The 21,476-nt window shown below is 48.0% G+C and overlaps 1 protein-coding gene across 3 annotated transcripts in view; it reads left to right on the top strand.

Annotated features, from left to right (window-relative positions):
- The window catches only part of Dapk2 (death associated protein kinase 2), a 127,088-nt gene that overhangs the window by 49,913 nt on the left and 55,699 nt on the right, over positions 1-21,476 (top strand). For all 3 annotated transcript variants that reach the window (XM_037207395.1, XM_037207394.1, XM_037207393.1), the window contains one exon: positions 18,752-18,973. In XM_037207395.1, the coding sequence (XP_037063290.1) occupies positions 18,752-18,973 (222 nt within the window). The remainder of the gene's footprint in view (positions 1-18,751; positions 18,974-21,476) is intronic.

The following is a 21,476-nucleotide window of genomic DNA, read 5'->3' as shown; positions in this document are numbered from 1 at the left end:
TGAGTTTGAGGCCAGCCTGGTCTGCAGAGCGAGATTCAGGACAGGCACCAAAGCTACACAGAGAAATTCTGTCTTGAAAAACAAAAAACAAAACAAAACAAAAATTCATTTACAATTTTTTTTAAATGTGCATTGGTGTTTTGCCTGCATGTATGTCTATGTGAGGGTGTCGGATCCCCTGGAACTGAAGTTCCAGTCTTGAGCTGACATGTAGGTACTGGGAATTGAACCAGGGTCCTCTGTAAGAGCAGCCAGTGCTCTTAACCTCTGAGCTTTCTCTCCAGCTTGACTTACAACTTCTGAAGAGAATTCAGATATGTGATCTCAGGCTTTTCTTGCTACATTCTCTTGACATGTTTTGTCTTCCTTTACGCCCAGCTTGCTGGTTTCTGGACTCCCACATACTGCCCTCTAGCACCCCAAAGTCCCACATGGACCATGGGCGTTTACTGTGAATTTGAACCTCTCCTGAGCTACATGATGGGACTCATCTGAATAATAATATAAAAAAGCTAGGCGTGGTGGTGCATGCCCGCCCGCTGTCCCAGAACTTGAGCCTAAAGTGGGATATATAAAAAAGGTGAAAGCAAAGGAGGACACAAAGCACCCATGCTCCCGTCACGCAGGAGGCTTCCACTGTAGAGCCTTTCCTCTTCCCCTGTGCCGTATTCTCTCCATCATTATTCCTCCTTTCTCCCACCTAAAAGTTTCCTTTAATGTGCCAGGCGTGGGTGGTGCTGTTAATCCCACCGGTCCAGAAGAAGACCACTACCACAATTTAAAGCCAAATTTGAAGCATGTTTTAATGAAATACTGGCCAGGTGGATGGATTCTGGATCCATCTCTGGGTTTCCAGAAAATGGCAGTAGCTTAAGTATTTCCCATAAAGTCCAATCAGGGCAAGCATACATTCCTGCCTACCTTCAGCCTACATCCAGTCAGGGGCAAGCGTACATCCTGACGTATTTTCTTCCTGTGAACCTCCTGCCCGCATGTGATCAAGCATATCCTGTGCAGATGGGGTCAAATAAACTTGTTTAGGAGAGTAAAACATGTGGCTTGTTATCTCTCATAAACAATAGCCTCCAGCATTTCAGGAACTATCTGTTCTTCAGCAAGGGACTTGTAGACCAGAGGCATTTTGTTTCGTTGATCTCTTAGGCATAATAACTAAAACTTAAAATGTAACTTTGGCTCTCACAGTGCATGCCTTTAATTTCAGCCCCTGGAAGATAAAGGCAGCCTGGTCTATATAGCAAGTTCCAGGTCAGCCCATTTACACAATGGGACACCCTCACCCCCCACCACAAATTCCTTTAGTTCCTTAGCTTACCTAAGTTCTACCAGTTGGTGGAACCTAATGCAGTTAATTAATATTAATGGATACATGACTACTAACCCAACTATTATTTGTGGTTTTATGAGTTTTAACACATGATCCTTCTCTCCCTTGGTTTCCCTAGTCAGAGCCTACACCTTAGAGAACCTATAGAAGTCTCACTTTGTAGATGATGATACCCAGAAATCCAGGTGTAGAGAGAGCTTTGGGGCCAGTGCTCAGGTCTACCTACAGTGGGTGTGTCTCTTTGGGAGCGGGAAGAGATTCCTCCCCCTCTATTGTAGGCTTCCCCTGAAAACAGGAGGCTGTGACATAAGGGTGACTCACTGCAGTACTGTGCTTTTCATGCAGTCTTGTGGTGAGATTTTGGGGCTATTCTGTGCATATGTGTATGTATGGATGCATGTGTATGTACATGTGTCAAATGACTGCTTTGTGTTTTTCCCTTTCAACCAAAGCGTCTTTGCCTTGACATATTTTGTATATCCTACTTTAGGCTCCAAGTTGGAATGATAAGTATGCATGCCTGACTTTTTATTTTATTATTATTATTATTATTATTATTATTATTATTATTATTATTATTTAGTTTGGATAGGGTCTCACTATGTAGCTCAGGATGGGTTTAAATTTATAGTAATCTTCCACGCTCCATTTGGAACAGATGTTTATTTGCTTGCTTGCTTGCAAGGGTCTCATATAGCACAGGCTGGCTTCGAACTCCCTATGTAGACAAAGTTCAGTTTTAACTTTTGATCCTCCTGCATCTCCCTCCTACGTGTTGCGATTATAGGTATGTGCCACCATCCCCTGCCTCCAGGACACGTTGTCACAGTACTCATAGAATGGCTTTCTTTCAGAAATCATGACTATGACGTGATTGCCTACTTGGAAAAACTGGTACTCTTCCTTGTCTCAGAGAGAGAAACAATCTCTCTTAACTCTTTAATTCCCTTTGTTGTCTTGGTGGCTTAGATCTTGGGTATATTTCCTACTCCTTTTATACTGATGTTTCTCAGACTCATCTAGAGAATGTGTTAATATTCAAGTGTCACAATTTGCCAAATCATAATCTATAGAGGGCTTAAGGCTTTTTAAAAAAAAAAGGAGTATAGGGTCTTATTATGTAGCCTAGGCTTGCCTAGGACTCAGTTATCCTGCCTTAGCCTCCCAAGTGATGAGAATTCAGGTGCATGCTACTGCACTCGGCTTCCGTTTCTTAATCTTTACTTTTCTGTTCCACTTTGAATTTGACTGTGAGCTTCCTGTTGTGTATTGCCTTACATCCTGAGCATACATAAGCAGGAGGAACTTTAAGTGACTTGCATGGCAGTCTACACAAGATCTGCCGGGCTCCGAAAGAGAGGCAGTGAGGAGCGCACGTGGCTACAGTCAGCCCTCAAGTACTAAGGGCGGCGCTGTAAGGCAAGATGGCTAAATGGGCTGGGGGTGTAGTTTAGCTGATAGAATACTTGCCTTGCGTGAAGGAAGCCCCAAGTTAGATACTACCCAACAAACTGGGATGGTGGTACATGCCTGTAATCCCTGCATTGGAGAGGTGGGGGCAGGAAGATCAGAAGTGCCAGGTCATTCTCAGGTACATAGCAAGTCGGAGGCCAGCCTGGCGTACGTGAGATTCCATCTCTCTGAATGACAACAACATGATCCGAACAACCAGTTGTAGTTCTCTCGATGGCTGTGCTGACTGACTGCAGAGAGGAGGCTATTTCCCACAGGAATTCAGTGGATTCACCTTACTGCTCCTCCCAGGCTTGCGAGTGGCCATTCCCTTATCCCCACCCTTCCATGGATTTAACTGTGTAGATCACACCCAGACTCCCCATGCCCACAAGCCCAGAGGGCAAGGTGGGGGGAGAAGGACCTGGCTCCAGTCCTCTTGGAAGCCTGCAAACTTCCCTCCACACCCCTCACACCCAGCCCCGGTTCCCAGCAGCAGCCAGAGCCTCTTCTGGGCAGGCAGCTCAAAGCAGCCCTGCCGTCTCCTCTGTCATCGCCGCCGCCAATTAGCGGCTCCTGGGCGCCTCTGGGGCTGCCACTCCCACCTGGCTCCTCTAAGTGTGCTCTGAGCTGTTCTGAGTGTTGGCACTGCCTGCCAGCCTAACTGTCAGGGCACAAGAAGGGTACATGTCACACCCAGTAATAGTTTCCCTCTCTACCTAAACTGAGACCTAAATGGCCCCTAACCTTTAATGCTGCCTCTCCCCACCTGCCGAGCCTCACCACCATCACCCCCCACACCCCACCACCACCTCCACACAATCACCACCTCCACACCATCACCCCACCACCACCACCACCACCACCCCACACCTTGCCATAGTTGCTTTCAGGTGACTTACTCTTTGCTGAGGTGGCCCATACTGGTATCATAGAGGTTAATAAGCATTCCTCCCAGGGTATGGGGGAGCTCAGCTATGGAGTGGACCCCAGGAAAACTGCGTGATGGTTCTGTTTCTAGCTGCTAGTGGGGTGCTGAGTGAGTTTCTTGTCCTTTGATGGGGATGATAACCTCCTCTCAGACTGTAATGAAGATGAAATGTGTTGCAGTCTGGAAGTGCCCATGAATGATCATGGAGTCCTCTGGGTTTGGTTTCTTTTCCTGTGTAGTGAAAATAATCCACTTACCCCGTAGAAGAGCTGAGGAGATTTAACACTAGAACTGTATGAACACAGTGGGGCACAGCAGCTCATGTCTGTAACCCCAGCACTTGGGAGGAAACAGGAGGATCAGGAGGCCAGGGTCATCCTCAGATACATAGGTGAGTTTGAGGCTAACCTGGACTATGTGAGACCCTGTGTAAGCAAATATATAAAACATATGCACACTCATCCTGGAAGACCCATGGTGCACTGGGAATAGTTCTGATTGATGAAGATAAATTAATCGATGAGTTTCAGGACTCAGAGCAGACATTTCTTCTCCTGGTTGCAGGCTGCCCTTTCCTACCCATCAGTATGCCAAGAAAATCACCTCTACCCTCAGTGAGACAAACCCAAGCACAGTCAGTTCCTGGCTGTCACTCAAGCCCAGTCTGGCCAGACAGGCACATTCCTGCCTTATCTTGGGCTTTAGCAGGTCTAGGCTTCCCTCCGGAGCAGAGGGAGAAGCCAGCTTTTGTCTCAACATGTCAAGACACAGGATAGCTAGCCAAAGGACAGACTGTCTCCCTAGGGCCACCTGCTGCCACCCTGTTTTCCCAGTTCGGAGTCTCTGCCAGAGGCTGGGCCTGGCTGGCATTGCTCTAATACCAAACAGGGCTCTCGGCCTGGGACCCAAGGTCTCTGCTTATGGCCCCGTCTTAGTGGAGGCCCAGGAACATTGCCCGGAAGCCCAGCCAGTTGTAGCCAAGATTACTGTGACCACAATGACAACAGGTGCCCTCTCTGTAGCCGGGCATATTCCCCATGGCAGCTTTTGCCATTCTGGAGCAAACTCTCTGATGAGCTGCATGTTCCCGCTATGGCTGTCAGTTCCTGAAAGACCAATGTGGCTATCTTGTTCATCATTGTGCTTTAGCCCCTATGATGCCCACTGAGTATCAGATGACTGGATTTGTCCTGAGTGTAGGTACAGGACACAAAGATGAACAAGGGCCTGTCCCTTTTCCACGGGGAGCATCAAATATTGGAAGAGGGCATTTACCTACCCATTCCCCAAGAAAGCTTTCCTTTGCTGAACTCAGTGTCCTCTGTTCTAACACTCCTTGAGGACAGGACTGCTGTAAACCTCCTTCCTACCCCAGGTACACAGTGGGTATGCTACACACAAAGCTCAGCTCAGGAGCATGGTCCCGATGCTCTGCCAGACACCCACCCCATCTCTCTGAGGCTACTGTCTGCTTTGGAATGGATTTTCCCATGGATTTCAGATACCAGCAAGAATCAAAGTACTTTAGTCAAAATCCCCTTTCTCTGCAGCCTGAAATTCGCTAAGTAAGATGGAGCTGAGATTAGGACTTGCCACAGGCTAGATGTCAGACCAAGCCTTTCCAGGCACAGCTCTGTGTGTGTGTGTGTGTGTGTGTGTGTGTGTGTGTGTGTGTGTGTGACAATTTTGCCTCTACAGAGGCAACTTTTTTTTTTTTTTTTTTTTTTTTTTTTTAATTTTCGAGACAGGGTTTCTTGTGTAACAGTCCTAGCTGTCCTGGACCTCTCTTTGTAGACCAGGCTAGCCTCAAACTCTCAGAGATTCACCTGCCTCTGCCTCCCAACTGCTGGGATTAAGGCATGTGCCACCACCACTGCCCGGTAGAGGCAACCATTCTTAAGCCTTCTTGTACTTAAGAAACACTCCTCCCACCCTTTCAAATAAATATTATAAGGCAGGTATGGTGGCACACACTTGTAAAACCAGCCCTGTGGAGGTTGGGGCAAAAAGATTGCTATGGCTTTGAGACTAGCCTGGGCTACATGGCATGGCCCCAATTAAAAAAAATAAAAACAAAACTACTAAAACAAACAAACCCAAAGAACATTGCACAATCTGACGGACACTTTAGAGACAGGAGGTGCTTTGTCTAAAGGGAATCTATGTGGGAGCCTAGCTGGGAGATCAGCCCCCACATTTTATGACAGGGTACTCTTGAGGAGAGAGGGATAAGAGATATTAGATAGAAAGATAGAAGGGAGAGAAACAGAAACACAGGATAGACTCGGGAGAGCCTAGGTCATTATCCACTGGCCCCTTCTGTCTCTTCTAAAGGGCCTTTTATAGGAATGCCAAGGGGTCAAGCAAAAGACCTCCCCCTAGCACAGCCAAGTGCAGATCCTTTCCAATCACCTGGTAACCACACACATGGCCAAGCAATCCTCTAATGCAGCCCTGCTGGGTAAATTAAACTCAGATCTCACTAGGAAACCTTTGTGGGCCTCCACAAGTCTGGTTGGCCACTGGCCTTTGGCAGAAGACCTGCTCATCTGCAGATGCCACTCCTCCCTTCATTTGGCCAGGGTGAGGGACATTGCCAGAGCAAAAGTACAGTGGCTTTGAGAGAAATTTGAGAGGTGAGGGATGGTGGAGGAAGCCCTGTGTCTATGAAGAAAGTCTGAAGATGAGATGTGCCATCGATGGAGAGCCTAGGTGAATAACAGTGTCAAGAATTTCACAAGGGCATGGTGACTCCCTCAGAGTGTCCCTCAGGCATGGTGCTAGGGTGACTGAAGTGACAGACTGGAGAAGAGAGGGCTAAAGTGCTCCAAAGACCTAATGGTCTTTTACAGACATTAAGCCTGGAATGACTCTGCCATAAGGAAGTAAGAAAAATATTTGAGCATATTTGATTGTCTAATATCACAAATATGTAAAGAGCATTTTACAAATAATAAGAAAAACCTAAACAGTCCAATAGAACAATTAGAGAAACATATAAATAACAGTTCAAATTCGCAACAAATATAGGAAAACATGTTAATTCTTACAATTTTTTTTACATTTGATGTCCACATAGTGAGTTCAAGGTTACATAGTGAGACTCTATCTTAAAAAGAAAAAAAGGGAGCCGGGCGTGGTGGCGCACGCCTTTAATCCAGCATCGGAGCAGAGCCAGCGGACTCTGTGAGTTCGAGCCAGCCTGGCTACCAAGTGATTCAGAAAGGCAAAGCTACGCAGAGAAACCCTGTCTCGAAAAAAAAAAAAAAAAAAAAAAAAAAAAAAAAAAAAGAAAAAAAGGATATGTAGAAACCACCCCCAATAAAAATATTAAAATAAAAAGAATGTATATTGAGATTTGTGTATGGGGTAATTATAATGATGTTATTAATGATATTCAAATTGAAACAGAAAGTAGGGTGAAGAGGTTCCTGTCTATACTCACAGGAAATATCAGGAGTTCAGCCTGGGCTATATGAGCTGCTATCTCAAAAAACAAACTCAAAAATATTAGAAATAAACACTCATACTTAAAAATTTGCTTTAAAGACCCTGGGTTATCTGTATAATGAGGCATTTAAATTGTGGGGAAATGTTCACAGTCTGTTCTTAATAGATAATAAGGCCAAGTGTGATGACATGTACCTAGAACCTCAGCACGTGGAAGGCGGAGGAAGGAAGAGTTACGAGGCCAGCCTTGGCTGAACAGCCAGCAACAGCGGCAAGCAAGAAAAGTGCAACAAAAAGACGGTGGAATTGTATATCAGCACCACCTCCCTTCCGTCAAGAGCTGGCGTGGTGGGGCGGGCCTCTAGTTCTAGCTCCTCAGGAGGGGGATTGCAAGTACAAGGCTCACCTGGGCTGCAGAGTTGAGTTCAAGGCCAGCCTGGACAGTTTATAAGACTGTCTCAAGATAAATAGAAGGAGGAGGGCTGGGGACATAGCTTAGTAAAGCGCTTTCCCAGCGTGTGTGAGGCCCTCACTTCAGCCTCCGGTATCAAGAAAAAGGGTAAAAATAAAATAAAAAAGGTGACAGAGTATGAACTGAAAACGGAAATGCCAACCGAGCAGATCTCCCAATGAGATCATCTCAGGAAGATGCGATGAAGGGAAGGTTTTATCTCCCTCCTCCTCCTCTTTAAAGTAATGAACACGTGGGCCAGCAAGTTGGCTCAGCAGATAGTAGCACTTGCTCCCAAGCCTGGCGACTTGGGCTTGATCCCTGGAGCCCACAAGGAGAAAACTGTCCGCTACAGGCTGGCCTCTGACTTCCACACGCACACAGATACGCTAAATAGGCGTAAGTGTTAAAGATAATGAACATGTTGCTTTTATGAACTTGAAATCAAGGGCGTTTTCTTTTGTAAACAGTTCTGACAGTGAAGTACCCTGCGGCATCGTGGGCTGGCTGGGGGAACAAGGCCGTCACCATTCTACCTGCCTCTTCAGCTCTATTATTCATTTCTTTCTTTGATTTTTTTATTAAAGACTTGTTATAATAATAATTTATTGATTTTTTTTAATTTTGTTTGCATTGGTATTTTACCTGCGTGTATGTCTGTGTGAGAGTGTCAGATCTTAGAGTTATAGATTGTTAGCTGCCAGGTAGGTGCTCAGAATTGGGTCCTCTGGAAGAGCAGTCAGTGCTATTGACCACTGTGCCATCTCTCCAGCCCCTATATTAAGCATTTCTACACTTGCTGGCTACATACTCATGTTGTAGCTTGTGCTGGGCTAGACCCCATGAAATGGCAGTCCTCACTGTCTTGGCTTCTCAGGGCTCGCTGAGAGTTGAGGACTGGGATCAATGTCCGGGTCATTTGCTAGAGAAGTATTTCTGTGGTTGGAATGTCCCTTATTTTCCTGGGCTCATTTCAGAGTGTCAGCCTGATTCTCTGGTCTTCTAGAAATTGAGGTGGCAAACAAGATCAGACTAGTATTTTATGGCCATGATTGAAACCTAGAAGCAGCCTGTGCATCTTTGGATTTGTGCTTCTCACTGATATATTCGTGTGATGTACTGACTGCATCAGAGAATCTTAGCAGGATAAGATGGAATGGGATAGAGACCTGACAGGGAGATTTTGGTCCAGCACTTTATTTTCTGATGACAGAGCTAAAGCCCCAAGAGATAAAGCAGCTTGGAATTGGGTGATAGGGCCAGGACGCCAAACCCTGTGTTCTGTTCACATGTGGCCTTTGCCATGCACAGCCCTTGATATTGAGAGGTGACAGCCAAACAGTGGTGACAAAGCAAACTGTGAATAAAAAGTTCACAGAAATCCTGGGAAATAGCACCTACCTTTAAGATGCTAACAGTTCCAGTATACCGATTAAGAAGTTGCAGCCAGAATCCCTTAGCCTATAACCCCAGCCCGAGGGAGGTGGAGGCAAAAGGATGATAAATTCCAGGTAGCCTGTGCTCCATAACAAGAATCCCTTGCGCATTAACATTCAGTGTGCTGGTCTGGGGATACAGGGGATGTGTTAGTAACAACAACAAAAGCCAACACCAACCAACCAAACGAAATCTCCAGATCTCCAGAAGAAAGTGGATTGTGATCTGTGTACACCGACATACACATTCACATCTACCCAGTGTGAGTTTTGGGAAAGTAGAAAGATCTGGGTCTAAGTGGTTTCTCTACTTGCCCAATGTTTGCCTAAGTTTGTTACTAATTTTTTTTTTAAAGTCATTAAAATGTGAACATGTTACTCAGCAAGAGATCGGCTTAACTCTGGAGTCTCTTGTCACCTTGTATGAATTATGGAAGGAACTGAAGGGTTTGTCAGAGCGCCTGCATGCAAGGGGAGGGTCTGCAGACTGGGATGGAGGTATTCAAGAGGATGAACCGTTTGTGTTGGCTTACAGTGAGGGATGACCTCGTACTCCACAGCAGTAGGAGAAACATCCTGGATTTTCAATCTGTGAGGTCTTTTCCTTTGTCTGAATATTTCTTTTTATTATTATTCATTTATTTATGTGGACGTCAGTGACAACTTTGCCGCAATTGATTGGTTCTCGCCTTCCTACAAGGAGGTTCTGGAGATCGAACCCAGGTCATCAGGCTTGGTGCTCTGACCCACTGAGCCATCTCGTCAACCGAAGTCCTCTTCCTGCTCTGTAGCCCAAGCTCATGTTTAAGGGTCTCTTCTGTATGGACTGGCCTCTAAACTCTAAGGGAAGCTTGAGTGAGTGCCGAGCTCCGTTTTCAGTGAGAACACTTCCCTGTATAGTCAAGCCTAACTTGGACCGAACCTGCTTTGTTTAGAACGTGTGTTTGCGCACCTCTCTTCACTCGACAGCAGCCTGAGAATGTGCTCACGTTTCGAAACCGGTGTCCCACCCTCCGCTCCACTTGGCTCTGCTCAGCAATTCCTTCCTTTTTATGCTTTAGGAATTTTTTTTTTTCTCACAGGAAAAAGAAAAAAAGACAGAGGAAGGAAGTTAGTCTTCAGGGCCAGAGCTAAGCTATGAACACAGCTGTCACTGCCCATCCAGCACAGAACAGCACCTGTGACTGGGGACCGGGGACATTTGTAGGCCAGGCTTCAGTTCCCAGAGACTTCTAATTCCTGATCCTTATCTTATACATATTTCTTTTTTTTTTTTTAAAGATTGAAAAAAAAATGCTTATTTATGTGTATGTGCATGTACGTGTATGTGCCCATACAGACCAGAAGAAGGCATCTGATCTCCCAGGAACTCAAGTTACAGGTGGTTGGAAGCTGCCCAATGTAGGTGGTAGGAAAGCCAAGTATTCTCTTCTAACTGCTAAGTTAAGCCATCTCTCCAGCCCCATGTTTCTTACTCTCGACCCTGAGTTCGCTTTGATGAGCATACTTCTTAAAAGACTAGATGGCTTTGCAAAGCATCCGTGTCTCCTTCTCTTTCATTTTCATTTGCATCTTGAAACTCCTTGGGATCATCTAAATTCATTCTTTCGTGTTTTAAGAAGTACTTCTCAAACTCAGTTCCCTGGAGCACTGGGGGTTCCACAAAGCCTTTAAAGAGTGGGCTTCATAGGTGTGGGAGTGGCACAGACGGGCTCAGAGTGTTTCTCCCACCCAAGAAGTATGGCTTCTTATCTGTTTTACCTATTGGATTTCTATGAAGTATTTGCCCGAGAGAGGCATCTCCATTAGCAGTGCTGAAGCATGAGCCGGGAGCGGTGGGCCGGGGGGGGGGGGGCGGGAAACATTCCACAGACAGCAGACAGCAGACCATCCCTTTGGATGCATGTGGGCCTCTTCGGTTTGTCCGCTGTTTCTGTTGCTCCAGATCCTCCACCTGCTGTGGGTGGGTGCTGCCCCTCCTTGTCTTGTTCCTGACTCATGGCCCTCATGGCTTTGGGCAAAGCTCTGCTCCTTCCCCCTCTCTCACCTGCTTCCTGCCCTGGCTTCTGACAACATTATGTTTCTTTACTTTGGTTTCTTGACTGTAGGGTCCCCTGCTTGTCCTGACTTGGATACCAGTGCCCTGAAGTGAAGTATTTTCTGTCTTCTTGGTCCCAGGTCCGACCAGGGTACCCTGCTCTTCAATGGCCATAGCCCTTTCAACGCTCTTTACTTTGAAGCTCAGGCTGGGCTTCCTCAGGGTTCCATCGGGTTCCTGAACCCACTGGGATTGGGAAACGGAGATGTGCTGATCCAGTGAGTAGAAGGAGACAGTGGTTCGCACCCCTGGAGGCTTGGCTTACCTGGTGCTTTCGGATTCCTTTCATTCACATTACAGCGTGGTAAAACTAGAATATTCCTGTCTGTGTTATGTGCAAAGAAACTGAGGTTGAGACTTGTATCATTTGCTAAAGGCAACACAACCTGAACTAGACCCTGGGTCTTTTGACTCTCGCTTCTGAATCTGGGTGACTGTAATTTATGAATTCACATGTATGAGATTAGAATCAGGTTGGTGGCTGAGGCAGTGGGGGAGCGCGCACGCGCGCGCGCGCACACACACACACACACACACACACCACACAGTCTCCGCAGTACTGGTCATTGAACCTTTGGCCTTGTGCATGCTTAGACGAGCAGTCTACCGCTGAGCCATAGCCTCAGCCTCAAGAGTTGGGAGCAGCTTGGCTGGAGGGTGGTTACGCTGGAAACAGCTGGGAGATAAGAAAAGGGCAGCAGGGCCAGCCACTGAGGCCCAACACTGGAACCCAACCAAGCAGAGTGTAGAGAGTGTTAATATAGTGAAACTGCCTGGGAGAGGCTTTGGTGGGTGAGACACACCATGCAGACTGGCAGGCGGCGGTGTGGCATGGTGGAAAGTTACTCGCAGGGCAGATGGACATCCACGTGGAAATTTCATTATTAAAGGGAGAGAAGGGAGAGGGAGGGGGAGGGAGAAAGAGAGGGAGAGGGAGAAAGAGAAAGGGGGAGAGAGGAAGAGAGAGAGAGAGAAAGGTAGAGGGAGGTGCACATTACCTTTGGCGAGGTGGGGGGAGAGAGGGGGGGAAAGAGCTAAGGGGAGGAGTTTTTTCTTAAAGGGGACTTTATATAAGATGAAGTCAGGGTGCTGGGTGAGTCCCCAAGGGGTGGTTCAGAATACTAACAGAGAGGCCTCAGAGACACCGTCCCCAGAGTGGCTGTGCACCCCTTAGAATTAGGCTGATCCGGTTCCTGGGGACTGTAGCTTTGGCCTGCCCCTGCCTTTGAGACAATGGCTGAAGGTCCCTCTGTTGGGCTGCACCTTGAGTTTCTAAGCACTGTCCTTGTCCTATGACCCTGAGTGCCGGCAGGGTAATTCCAGAGGAACTGTGGTTCATTGTTCTCTAGTGGGGGGTGCAGGGGTGGGGGTGGGGGCACTTCAGTAATGGCTGTGGGGAAGCAGGAGGAGGAACCCTCTGCCTGGGAGTTCTTCCTAATCCCCTCTCTCTGGCTCAGGGCCTGTGTTCTCTGCTGCTCTGCCTCCTCTCCATCTTGATAAACTGATGGCTTTGGGACACTCACTTCATGGGCACCTGAGAGTTGATTGAGAAAGGGGATGAGTTGGATCCACTGTTCATTCACAGGACTTACAACATCTCCAGCACCTGGCCCCTGGGAGTTGACAGAGCAAGTCTGGCTGGCCTTGGCTTGGCAGAGAGGAGGGGGTGGGTGGACAGTGGGAGCAGGTAGCCTTGATGTGGGCATGAGTTAAGGGTTGAGTTGCCTGTTGAGAATTTAACATCAGCAATAAAACTTAGTTTTTTTGTTTTTTGTTTGTTTGTTTTTTTTAAAATCACCCTGACTTTTATTATTTCTGAGTGCTGGCAGTGTTAACAAATCAGCGTTAAAATGCTGCTCCACGAGGCTGGAGATTGTAGTTCAATGGTAGAGTGCATGCTTACATGAATGAGACCCTGGATTTGAACCCCAGTCCTGCAGAACAAACCTTTCTTCTGGGATGGGCGTGTACTCCCTTGGAGGGTAGTTACCTTGAGAACCCCGACGTTGGAGTCAGAAGACAAGAACTTGTGTTTACACGACTTTACTCAACTCTCAAGTTGCTTAACTTTTCTAATCCTTAGTGTTCTTTAGAAATTACATTTATTTCTTTATTGTTATATTTAGTGCGTGCGTGCGTGTGTGCGTGCATGTGTGTGCATGAGTGTGTGCGTGTGTGCATGAGTGTGTGTGTGTGCATGAGTGTGTGTGTGTGTGTGAGTGAATGTGTGTGTGTGTGTGTGTGTGTGTGTGTGTGTGTGTGTGTGTACACAGCACTGCATCCGTGGAGAGACAGCCTGCAGGAATTGGTTCTTTTCATCCTTTGGATCTCAGGGATCCAGCTCAGCTCATCAGGCTTGGTGGCAAGTAAATGGAAATGGGGACACGCCTGCCCCAAGGTGAAGTTGGGGTTTGTTGTAGATGTGAGAGAGAGCACAGCCAGAGGCATCTGGAAGGGTCCAGACTGAACCGGGCCACCGGGCATGGGTGCGGAGATGAGAGCGGGAGAGAGGAGAGCACCTGGGAACCAAGAGACCAATAGCAAGCCAGGAAACCAGATAAATGCATCACCAAAATGGCTGAGCTATAGAGGAATCAGGCAAGGAGAAGGGAAGCTGAACCCAGCCCCTGGGAGGGAGAGGTTTAGGGTAGGGGCGGGGTGACAAGGGCTGGGAGGTCCCCAGTGAGTCTGGCCTGGGGTTTCTTTGAGACCTAACAGCAAGCACCTTTACCCACGGCTTCAACCCCCAGGTTTCACTTACTACTGCTGTGTGTGTGTGAGATGTGTGTGTGGGCATGCATGTGGAAGTCAGAAGACAGAGGGTCAGTTCTCTTCTTCCACATTTCTGTGGGTTCCAGGGATCCGACCTCAAATCCTTAGACCTGCACAGCAAGCCTTTATCCATTGAACCATCTTGCCAGCTCCCTTAATATTCTAATCTAGAAAATGGAACGAAGATTGTGTCTTTATATATATATATACATATATATGTATATATATGCATATAAATATATAGAGAATGACTATAAAATTAGCCTTTAAAGAGAATAGCTGCATGTGTAACAACATCCCCATAGCTTTATGAATCTCTCTCATGGTGTGATATTTGGGCCATTTGGGGATTATTCTCTTGGCAGTGAAGAACTTCAGAGGGGTGAGTCAGGCTTTTCCGAGCAGTGCTGGGTATTGGGGTTGGGACATTAACAAACCCTGAGACACTATCTAAAAATATACTCCTTTAAATGGGGTTCCTAGGCAGATAACAGGGGAGCCCTTGTGAGTTGCAACCAGGCCCAGGCGCGTTCTGGAACTAGGCCTAGGTGAGTTCTGGAACCAGGCCTATCGGCTAGTGACCTAACATCTCTGCAGCCTGCCCTGTTCTAACAGGTACTGAGTGTTTGCGGGGCTGAGCTCTCTTCCTGGACAGAGGAGCGTGTTCCTGACTCAATTGCAGAAGAGTGTGTGGGCAGAGCATGGACTGTAGTTTCTGTGTCTTGTGGAGTTACTGTCCCTTGACAAACCCTCCTACATGCCTTGTACCAGCTTTAGGCACCAAGTTCCCACCTGCTGACACCTTGTTCCTTTCCCCCTGGGTGTTCAAGTCTTTTCACAGAGTGTGATTTCCCAAACAACCCTCAAAGTTGGATGGAGCAGGCTTTATCACACACACCCTGCCTTGAAAAGGGAAGAAACGGAGGACAAGGGAGTTCAGTAGGCTGCTTGGAGTCACGGTCACTTAGTGGAGAGGCTCTGACTAGAACCCAGGACTCTCAACACCAGCTCAGAGATGGGTCTTTGGAGAATGAAGGGGAAGCCTTCGATTCTGTCCACAGTGAGTCTTCTGACAGCGAGTATTCTCAGGTCTCTGAGTTAGTATCTGCAGTGACTCCCCTTAGCATAATCCACGATTGCATGTATGAGCACCTGGGTCCGATCCCCAGCATCTCCACTCTTTAGCCAGGTGTGGTGGCATACACCTCTAAATCCCAGCAGAGACAGGTGGATCTCTGTGAGTTGGAGGCCATCCTGGTCTACAGAGCAAGTTCCAGGACAGCCAGAGTTACACAGAGAAACCTGTCTCAAAAAAAAAAAAAAAAAAAAAAAATCAAAGAAAAAAATTTCATTTACATTGTTTCCCATCCCCTTCTTCTCCCTGTAACTCCTCCCTTTCCCTCTTCCCTCCCCGGGGCTCCCTCTCAGATTTATGGCTTACACACACACACACACACACACACACACACGCACACACACGCACACACACACACACACACACACGCACACACACGCACGCACGCTCACGCGCACACTCACGCACACGTGCGCACACATACTGTTCATCAACATATTGACCACAGTTTGCATAAAGCCAGAAGACATGAAGAGGCCGTTAACCTCTTCTACAGCACTTTGACAAAGGTGGTAGAAGCAAACCTGTCACGAAGGCTGCTGAAAACCAGCAACACTGTCTGTCCTGATGTGTAGATTACTATCCCAGCAGTTATATCCACGGCCCCCTCAAGCAGAACCTGATGGTCCTTTCCCATCTGATTTCCCGTCTCCCTAAACAGTATGGTTAGATTAAAGGAGACCTCCCAGGGAATGTGACACCAGGAAGGCCAGCCAGTGATAACAGTGACCCCAGTGGGGTGCTTTACCTGCAAAGGAGAGCTGTTCTAAGTCACGGTTCCCAGCATAGCTGCCTAAGAGGGTCACCAAGGGGCTGGGCACGGGGTGCATGCCTGTCATCCCAGCACTGGGGAGGCGAGGCCAGGGGGATCAGGAGTTCAAGGCCTGCCTAAACTACATAGCTTATCAGTGAGTGCAGGCAGGCTCTCTGATTGAATCTACAATACTCAAAACGCAAAGCTACACAGAAAAAAAAAAAAAAAAAAAACCAAACCAAACCAGAATAAGACAAAAAGTTAAGTATCTTCGTCTCCAGGCCGCAGCCCAGCTAACTCAGAGTCTCTGGACTTGAAATCTAGATCTCCTTCATTTTAAAATTCCCAGGAGGGTTCTAGAATGCTGCCAGGGTTGAGACCTGCTGCTCTGGAACCGAAAGAGTCAATGAATTGCTTAGAGTAGACAAGTATTCACACATGTGGGTGTGCACTGGAGTCAGGGGAAAGGGCACTTTTAAAATTAGCCCTTGGCCACACCTTCCAGACCATTTGAAGCAAGGACTTCCAGTTCTAGGAGTCTCTCATTCAGCCCTCGTCTAGGCCAGCTGTTACTGCTGACAGCAAGCCAACCGTACAGATGTTTCCTTTCCAACGGTCTAGCCGTGAATCACGACTCCCGTTTCACAGGTCAGGGCATGGATGCTCAGAGCAGGTAGTGCCTGGCCCACAGGAGTGCAGAAAGAGGGCCCTGGAGCAGGTCTGCCTCACCTTGAGACCTGTCCTAGTTGCCTACCCCCCACCCACTGCATTGTGGGCCCAGTGGAAAGTTTTCTCTGCTCTTCCTGAAACAGCCAAAGGCCAGGGGAAGGCAGCCGAGGCTATGGCTCTCCTTCTGGCTGCCCCCAAAGCCTGAGCAGAGGGCCCTTCCTGAGAGAAGAAAGGCCACAAGATGCCTGGTGTTCGGCTCCATCCTGGCTATCCACGCTTGGAGTGCCTCCCTTGGGAGGGAGGAGGATCAGGTCTGCCCCACTCTCCGTTCTCACCATTATCCTGGCAAAAGTAAGAGCCCAAAGCAAACACTCGCTTGCTTTTTGAGAGCTTGAGGAATTTTTCGGTCATGTGACAGAAAGATGGCTCCATTCCCTTCGTAAGACCAAGGAAATGCTACATCACAGTGACCTGAGACCTCTGGCTCCACTTATGTCGTTTGTACCTTCCCAGGCCATGACATCGTCAGTGCAGCTTGAAGCTGGGAACTGGAGCTGTGTGTGTGTGTGTGTGTCTGTCTGTCTGTCTGGGTGTCAGACCTAACCCTATACCACCAGCAGCATGCATACAACTGAAAATCCTCGAGTTTCACTTTCTCCATCAATCAAGTCACTCAAGATTGTGGGGGGACAGTCACAGGAGCTCTGAAATACCAGGCCTGCCAGCAGGTACCGGAAGGAGAGGAATCTGCTGCCCTGGTGCTGACCCAAAGCTTTGTTAAGTGTTTGCTGGCACCCACTCAGGGACCTTATGTCCCCAAGACCCAGAGTGGCTCCAAGTGGCATCTGTGTTAGAAGTCACATTGAATATGCTCACTCTGCCCTTCTTCCGCTTCCATCAGACCCTTGTGTGTGGACAGCTCAGAGCTAACACTTGGAGCCTGGACAGCTGAGACCTTAGAGTTAGTGGACGGTGTAATGTAAATTTGGCCCCAAGCCTGGTTCCTACAGACCTCCTCTCCCCCAGGACTCCCTCTGCACCTGCTGTCTCTGCCTTTGTTCCCTGTTATTTACCAGCCGGCACAGGGCACATGTTCAGACAGTGTTGAGTGAAGGGCGAAGGTGAAAAGATGAATGAGTTTGCTTTTGATGGTGTCTCTCAAGTGCTTGTCATGGAGGCTGTTTCGCTGTTGGCTGTCTGCTTGCTCAGCTTCACTTTATTTGCATCAGCCAGTTTATTTAGAAGACCATCCCTTTAAAGATTCTTCTGGCAATAGAACACTCTAGATACAGTGCCATTTTCTGAGGTCGGGACAAACACCTGGTTTCTCACAACTGTGACTCTTACCCCAGATCCACTGAGAAAGTATATCTGGGCTCTGGATCCAGTGGGCCCCTTATTAAGCTGCTAATCAGAATAAGAAACCTTTCTGAGTTACCCAAGCAGTGGTTACTTGAGGGGAGGTGGAGGAACATAGGGCAATGTGGAAGGTGAGAGGGAGGACCTCAGAGGGGAAGGAGGGGACACGAGCAATCAATCACCAGGGATTTAGATCTGTCCCAGCTCAGGGCCTGGGTTGAGATGAAGAAGCATGGGTTATCCTCAGAGCACCCAGAGAAGCTGGCTCAGGGCTGCTTGGATCTGTGGCATGGACACCATTTCATGGTCTCTGTCTCAAGGAGCCTGAGTGGGGTCATGTCTCCTGCAACTATCTGGGAAGTGTCGTGGGCAGCTGGCTTTGATGTCTGGCTTTGTCATTCTGTTGTGAGTCACTTGACCTCTCCTTGTGCCCCAGTTTCCAAATTTTACAACTCCCTCTTCACACTGTGATGATGACTAACCCTGGTAAGTGGCCTTTACCCTAACCCCATCCCAGTCAGGATTCTTACCAACCCCACCTGTTTATGGACATTGTGACTTTAGCTGGTAGTTTGGACTTGGGTTCTAGCTGAGGCCTTGCAGGGACAAGGCTGTGTCATCCTAACCAAGTCAGTACTTGCCAGGGTCTTGGTGTTCACCTTTGTATACCAGCAATAACTTTAACATCCCTTCCTAGTAAAATATCAGGGTCTCTTAGTAATAGGGAATCCCAGTCCCTGCCCTATCTCGGTCACTGCGTGTCAGCCAGGCAGGGCCACCGGCCAGTGACGTGCCTTTCTGTCTTGGTAGAATAACCGGGTGATTGTCTTGGTAGCTGGCTGTGAGGGTCACTCCTCCACTGGCTACTCCTTCATTGTGTGGGTCCCGTGTCCCCACAGCGGCCAGTTTGCCATCGTGAAGAAGTGCCGGGAGAAGAGCACAGGTCTGGAGTATGCCGCCAAGTTCATCAAGAAGAGGCAGAGCCGGGCCAGCCGTCGGGGCGTGTGCCGGGAGGAGATCGAGCGGGAGGTGAGCATCCTGCGGCAGGTGCTGCACCCCAACATCATCACGCTGCACGACGTCTATGAGAACCGCACCGACGTGGTGCTCATCCTCGAGCTGTGAGTGGGGCCCCAGGACCCATGATGGGGGGGGGGATGTAGGGTGGGCAGCAGAGATAGGTCAGGGTGGTGGAAGCCCTGGCCACAGGCCCCCCAGGGCAACCAAAGCTCAGGCCAGAGAAGATGCAGTGAGTGGTAGGCAGTTTCCCTCTGCCTCGGTTATCCCATCCTCCTCCTAAAATGGGGCCAAAGGAGGGGTGAGCTTGCCAAGTGGCAAGGATAGCGAGGGATGGCCTAACTCTTACTTTCATTACATCGTGGAGATCAGAGAAACCAGTGATTCTGGCTTATTTCTTGGCCAGAGGAGCATTTATGAGGGTGAGAAGGAGCAGAGGGTAGTGTGGGTAGCAGATGCTGTCAGAGAGGGGTCTGTCTTCAAGAGAGGAAGATGAACATCCTTTCAGCTCTTCCAGAACCCTTCTCCAGCCCTTCCCTGGGGAGAATCCACTACACTGGCACTGTGTTCCACACTTGCGTTTTTCACAGTGGTAGCTGTTTTTACCCAGTAGACCGCCTCTCTGGTCTTAGCTACTGTTTAAAGAGCCCAGCTCTGCCCCTGCATTCGCAAGGTGCCTAGCGTTTATCATCTGACTCAGTCCTGGCTTTAGGGAGTCTTACTAACTCAGAAATGTAATTTTATATTCGTTCCGTTTACTTTATTTCACCCTCATAGTGATACGACCACAGAGAGATACCCATTTTACAGATCAGAGCACCAAGAAGTCAACATCCTATCGCTGGGAAGTGGCAAGGCTGAGACTGCCATCTAAAAGGCTTGTGCAGATAGCCATGCATGCACACGAGGTGGTACAGCCTTGTGATGGCCTTGCTGAGAAGGACTTCACGGTGGTTGGTGGAATTTACTTAGGTGACACTAAGACTCCAGCTTGGTTGGCCACTCTGATGTCCTCCTGAATGAGTCCCCATGGAATGAGGGCAGTAGAGTCACAAGTGACAATAGCCTTATCCAGCCAATCAGCAAGACCCCATGATAAGAGTATTCTGAGCCTCATGAGCATGTAGTACACATCTGTCCATCAGCAGAGGAGTGGGGTGTCTACCCCAGAAATTCTTGATTTTGTGACTGTGGGCAAGTCACCTGTGAACCAGGAAGTCTCCTTAACCTGCCTCCAGATTGAGTGGACCACCTGACATTTGAGATTGCTCTAATCTGAGACTTACCTGCACATGGCAAGATAGAAATTTATCTAGCAGAAGGGAATTTGCATCCTCTCACATTTGATTCTTGATTTATCAACCTCCCTGTTAACTGCATGGAGTTGCCCAGGCTCTCCCCTTCTCTAGGGTCCAGTGTCCTCTGTGTTTTGCCCATGGACCCCTTGGTAAAATGAACTAGTTATTGTCTGTGCCTCCCTGACCCAGACAGGAGCCTGATGAAGACCACCTTCTCCTTCCCCAGGGCTGGTCGGTCACATGGACACTCCACATGGTGTGCACCAAGGCGAAAGGTCACTCACTGGTCAGCATCCTGATTCCCAGCAGAGAGTGACAAGCCCATCTTCCTGGGAAGGCCAGAGTCACTTCTTCAAATGGCTATTTATTATCACCCCCTTTCATCCCAAACCCCACAGGAACTGCAAGGAACGGACCTGTGATTCTCCTATCCAAACACAGCTACTTTGTTTCTCCCTGGTTCCTCTCAATCTTTATCGCTTCGTATATAATTTTACAATTTCCTGTTCTACCTTTTCTCTCCAACTAACAAAATTTCATGTATAGCCCTTTTTCCATTTTAATAACTATATCACGTTTCATTAAATTGCACAGCAGTGTTTCTCTATTGCTGGACATTTGCTTATAATTTTACAGCTGTTACCTAGTCCAAATTTTACTGGCAAAAAAATCTTTCTTCCCAATGTTTTCTCCTTTTCTTTTGAATTAGTTATTTCAGCTGACTCCCCAGGAGTGGAGGGTTAAGTTAAAGGTGGGCAGGCACAGGCTCTTGGTGACTTCACTTCCAAAGGATGCAGGGACTGGGCAGTGTTTCTGTTTGCCTTCAGCCTTGGTGGCCATGGGTCATTTGTTTAAAAAAAAAAAAACACAACAATAACAAACACCTCTTTCTTTATTCATCTTTATAGTTATAAATCAGTATCTTATGATTTCAATTGGTGTTTCTTTAACTGCTGGGAAAAATGCTCTTCCCCTGTTTGTGGAACCCCAGCATTTGGGGTATAAGATGCTTCTGCCCTGTCTCCAGTTCTCCCAACCAGGGCTCACGATCAGCCAGTATTTATATGCGCGAGCGGTCATCTTGTGAGTGCAGGTGCACCATGGGTAATATCAGTCCCCACACAGGTGCTCCCGGAATTGCCATGCTTGTTGAGTTCTAGCTGCCCACAGTTTCTGTCTCCTCCTCCACTTCCAGGTTGCCTCTTTGTGGCCGGGATGTCTAGCTGAGGAACACTAAGGGTTTATAAAATTAGAAAGGAGCCAAGTTTTCAAAGACTGTGCTCAGACCACGCTTGCTGGGCTCCAAGGA

This window comes from Peromyscus leucopus, chromosome 7, assembly GCF_004664715.2.
Source record: "Peromyscus leucopus breed LL Stock chromosome 7, UCI_PerLeu_2.1, whole genome shotgun sequence".
NCBI classification, from domain to species: domain Eukaryota; kingdom Metazoa; phylum Chordata; class Mammalia; order Rodentia; family Cricetidae; genus Peromyscus; species Peromyscus leucopus.
Note: the sequence above shows the minus strand (reverse complement) of the source record. Positions and strands in the feature narration are given on the sequence as shown.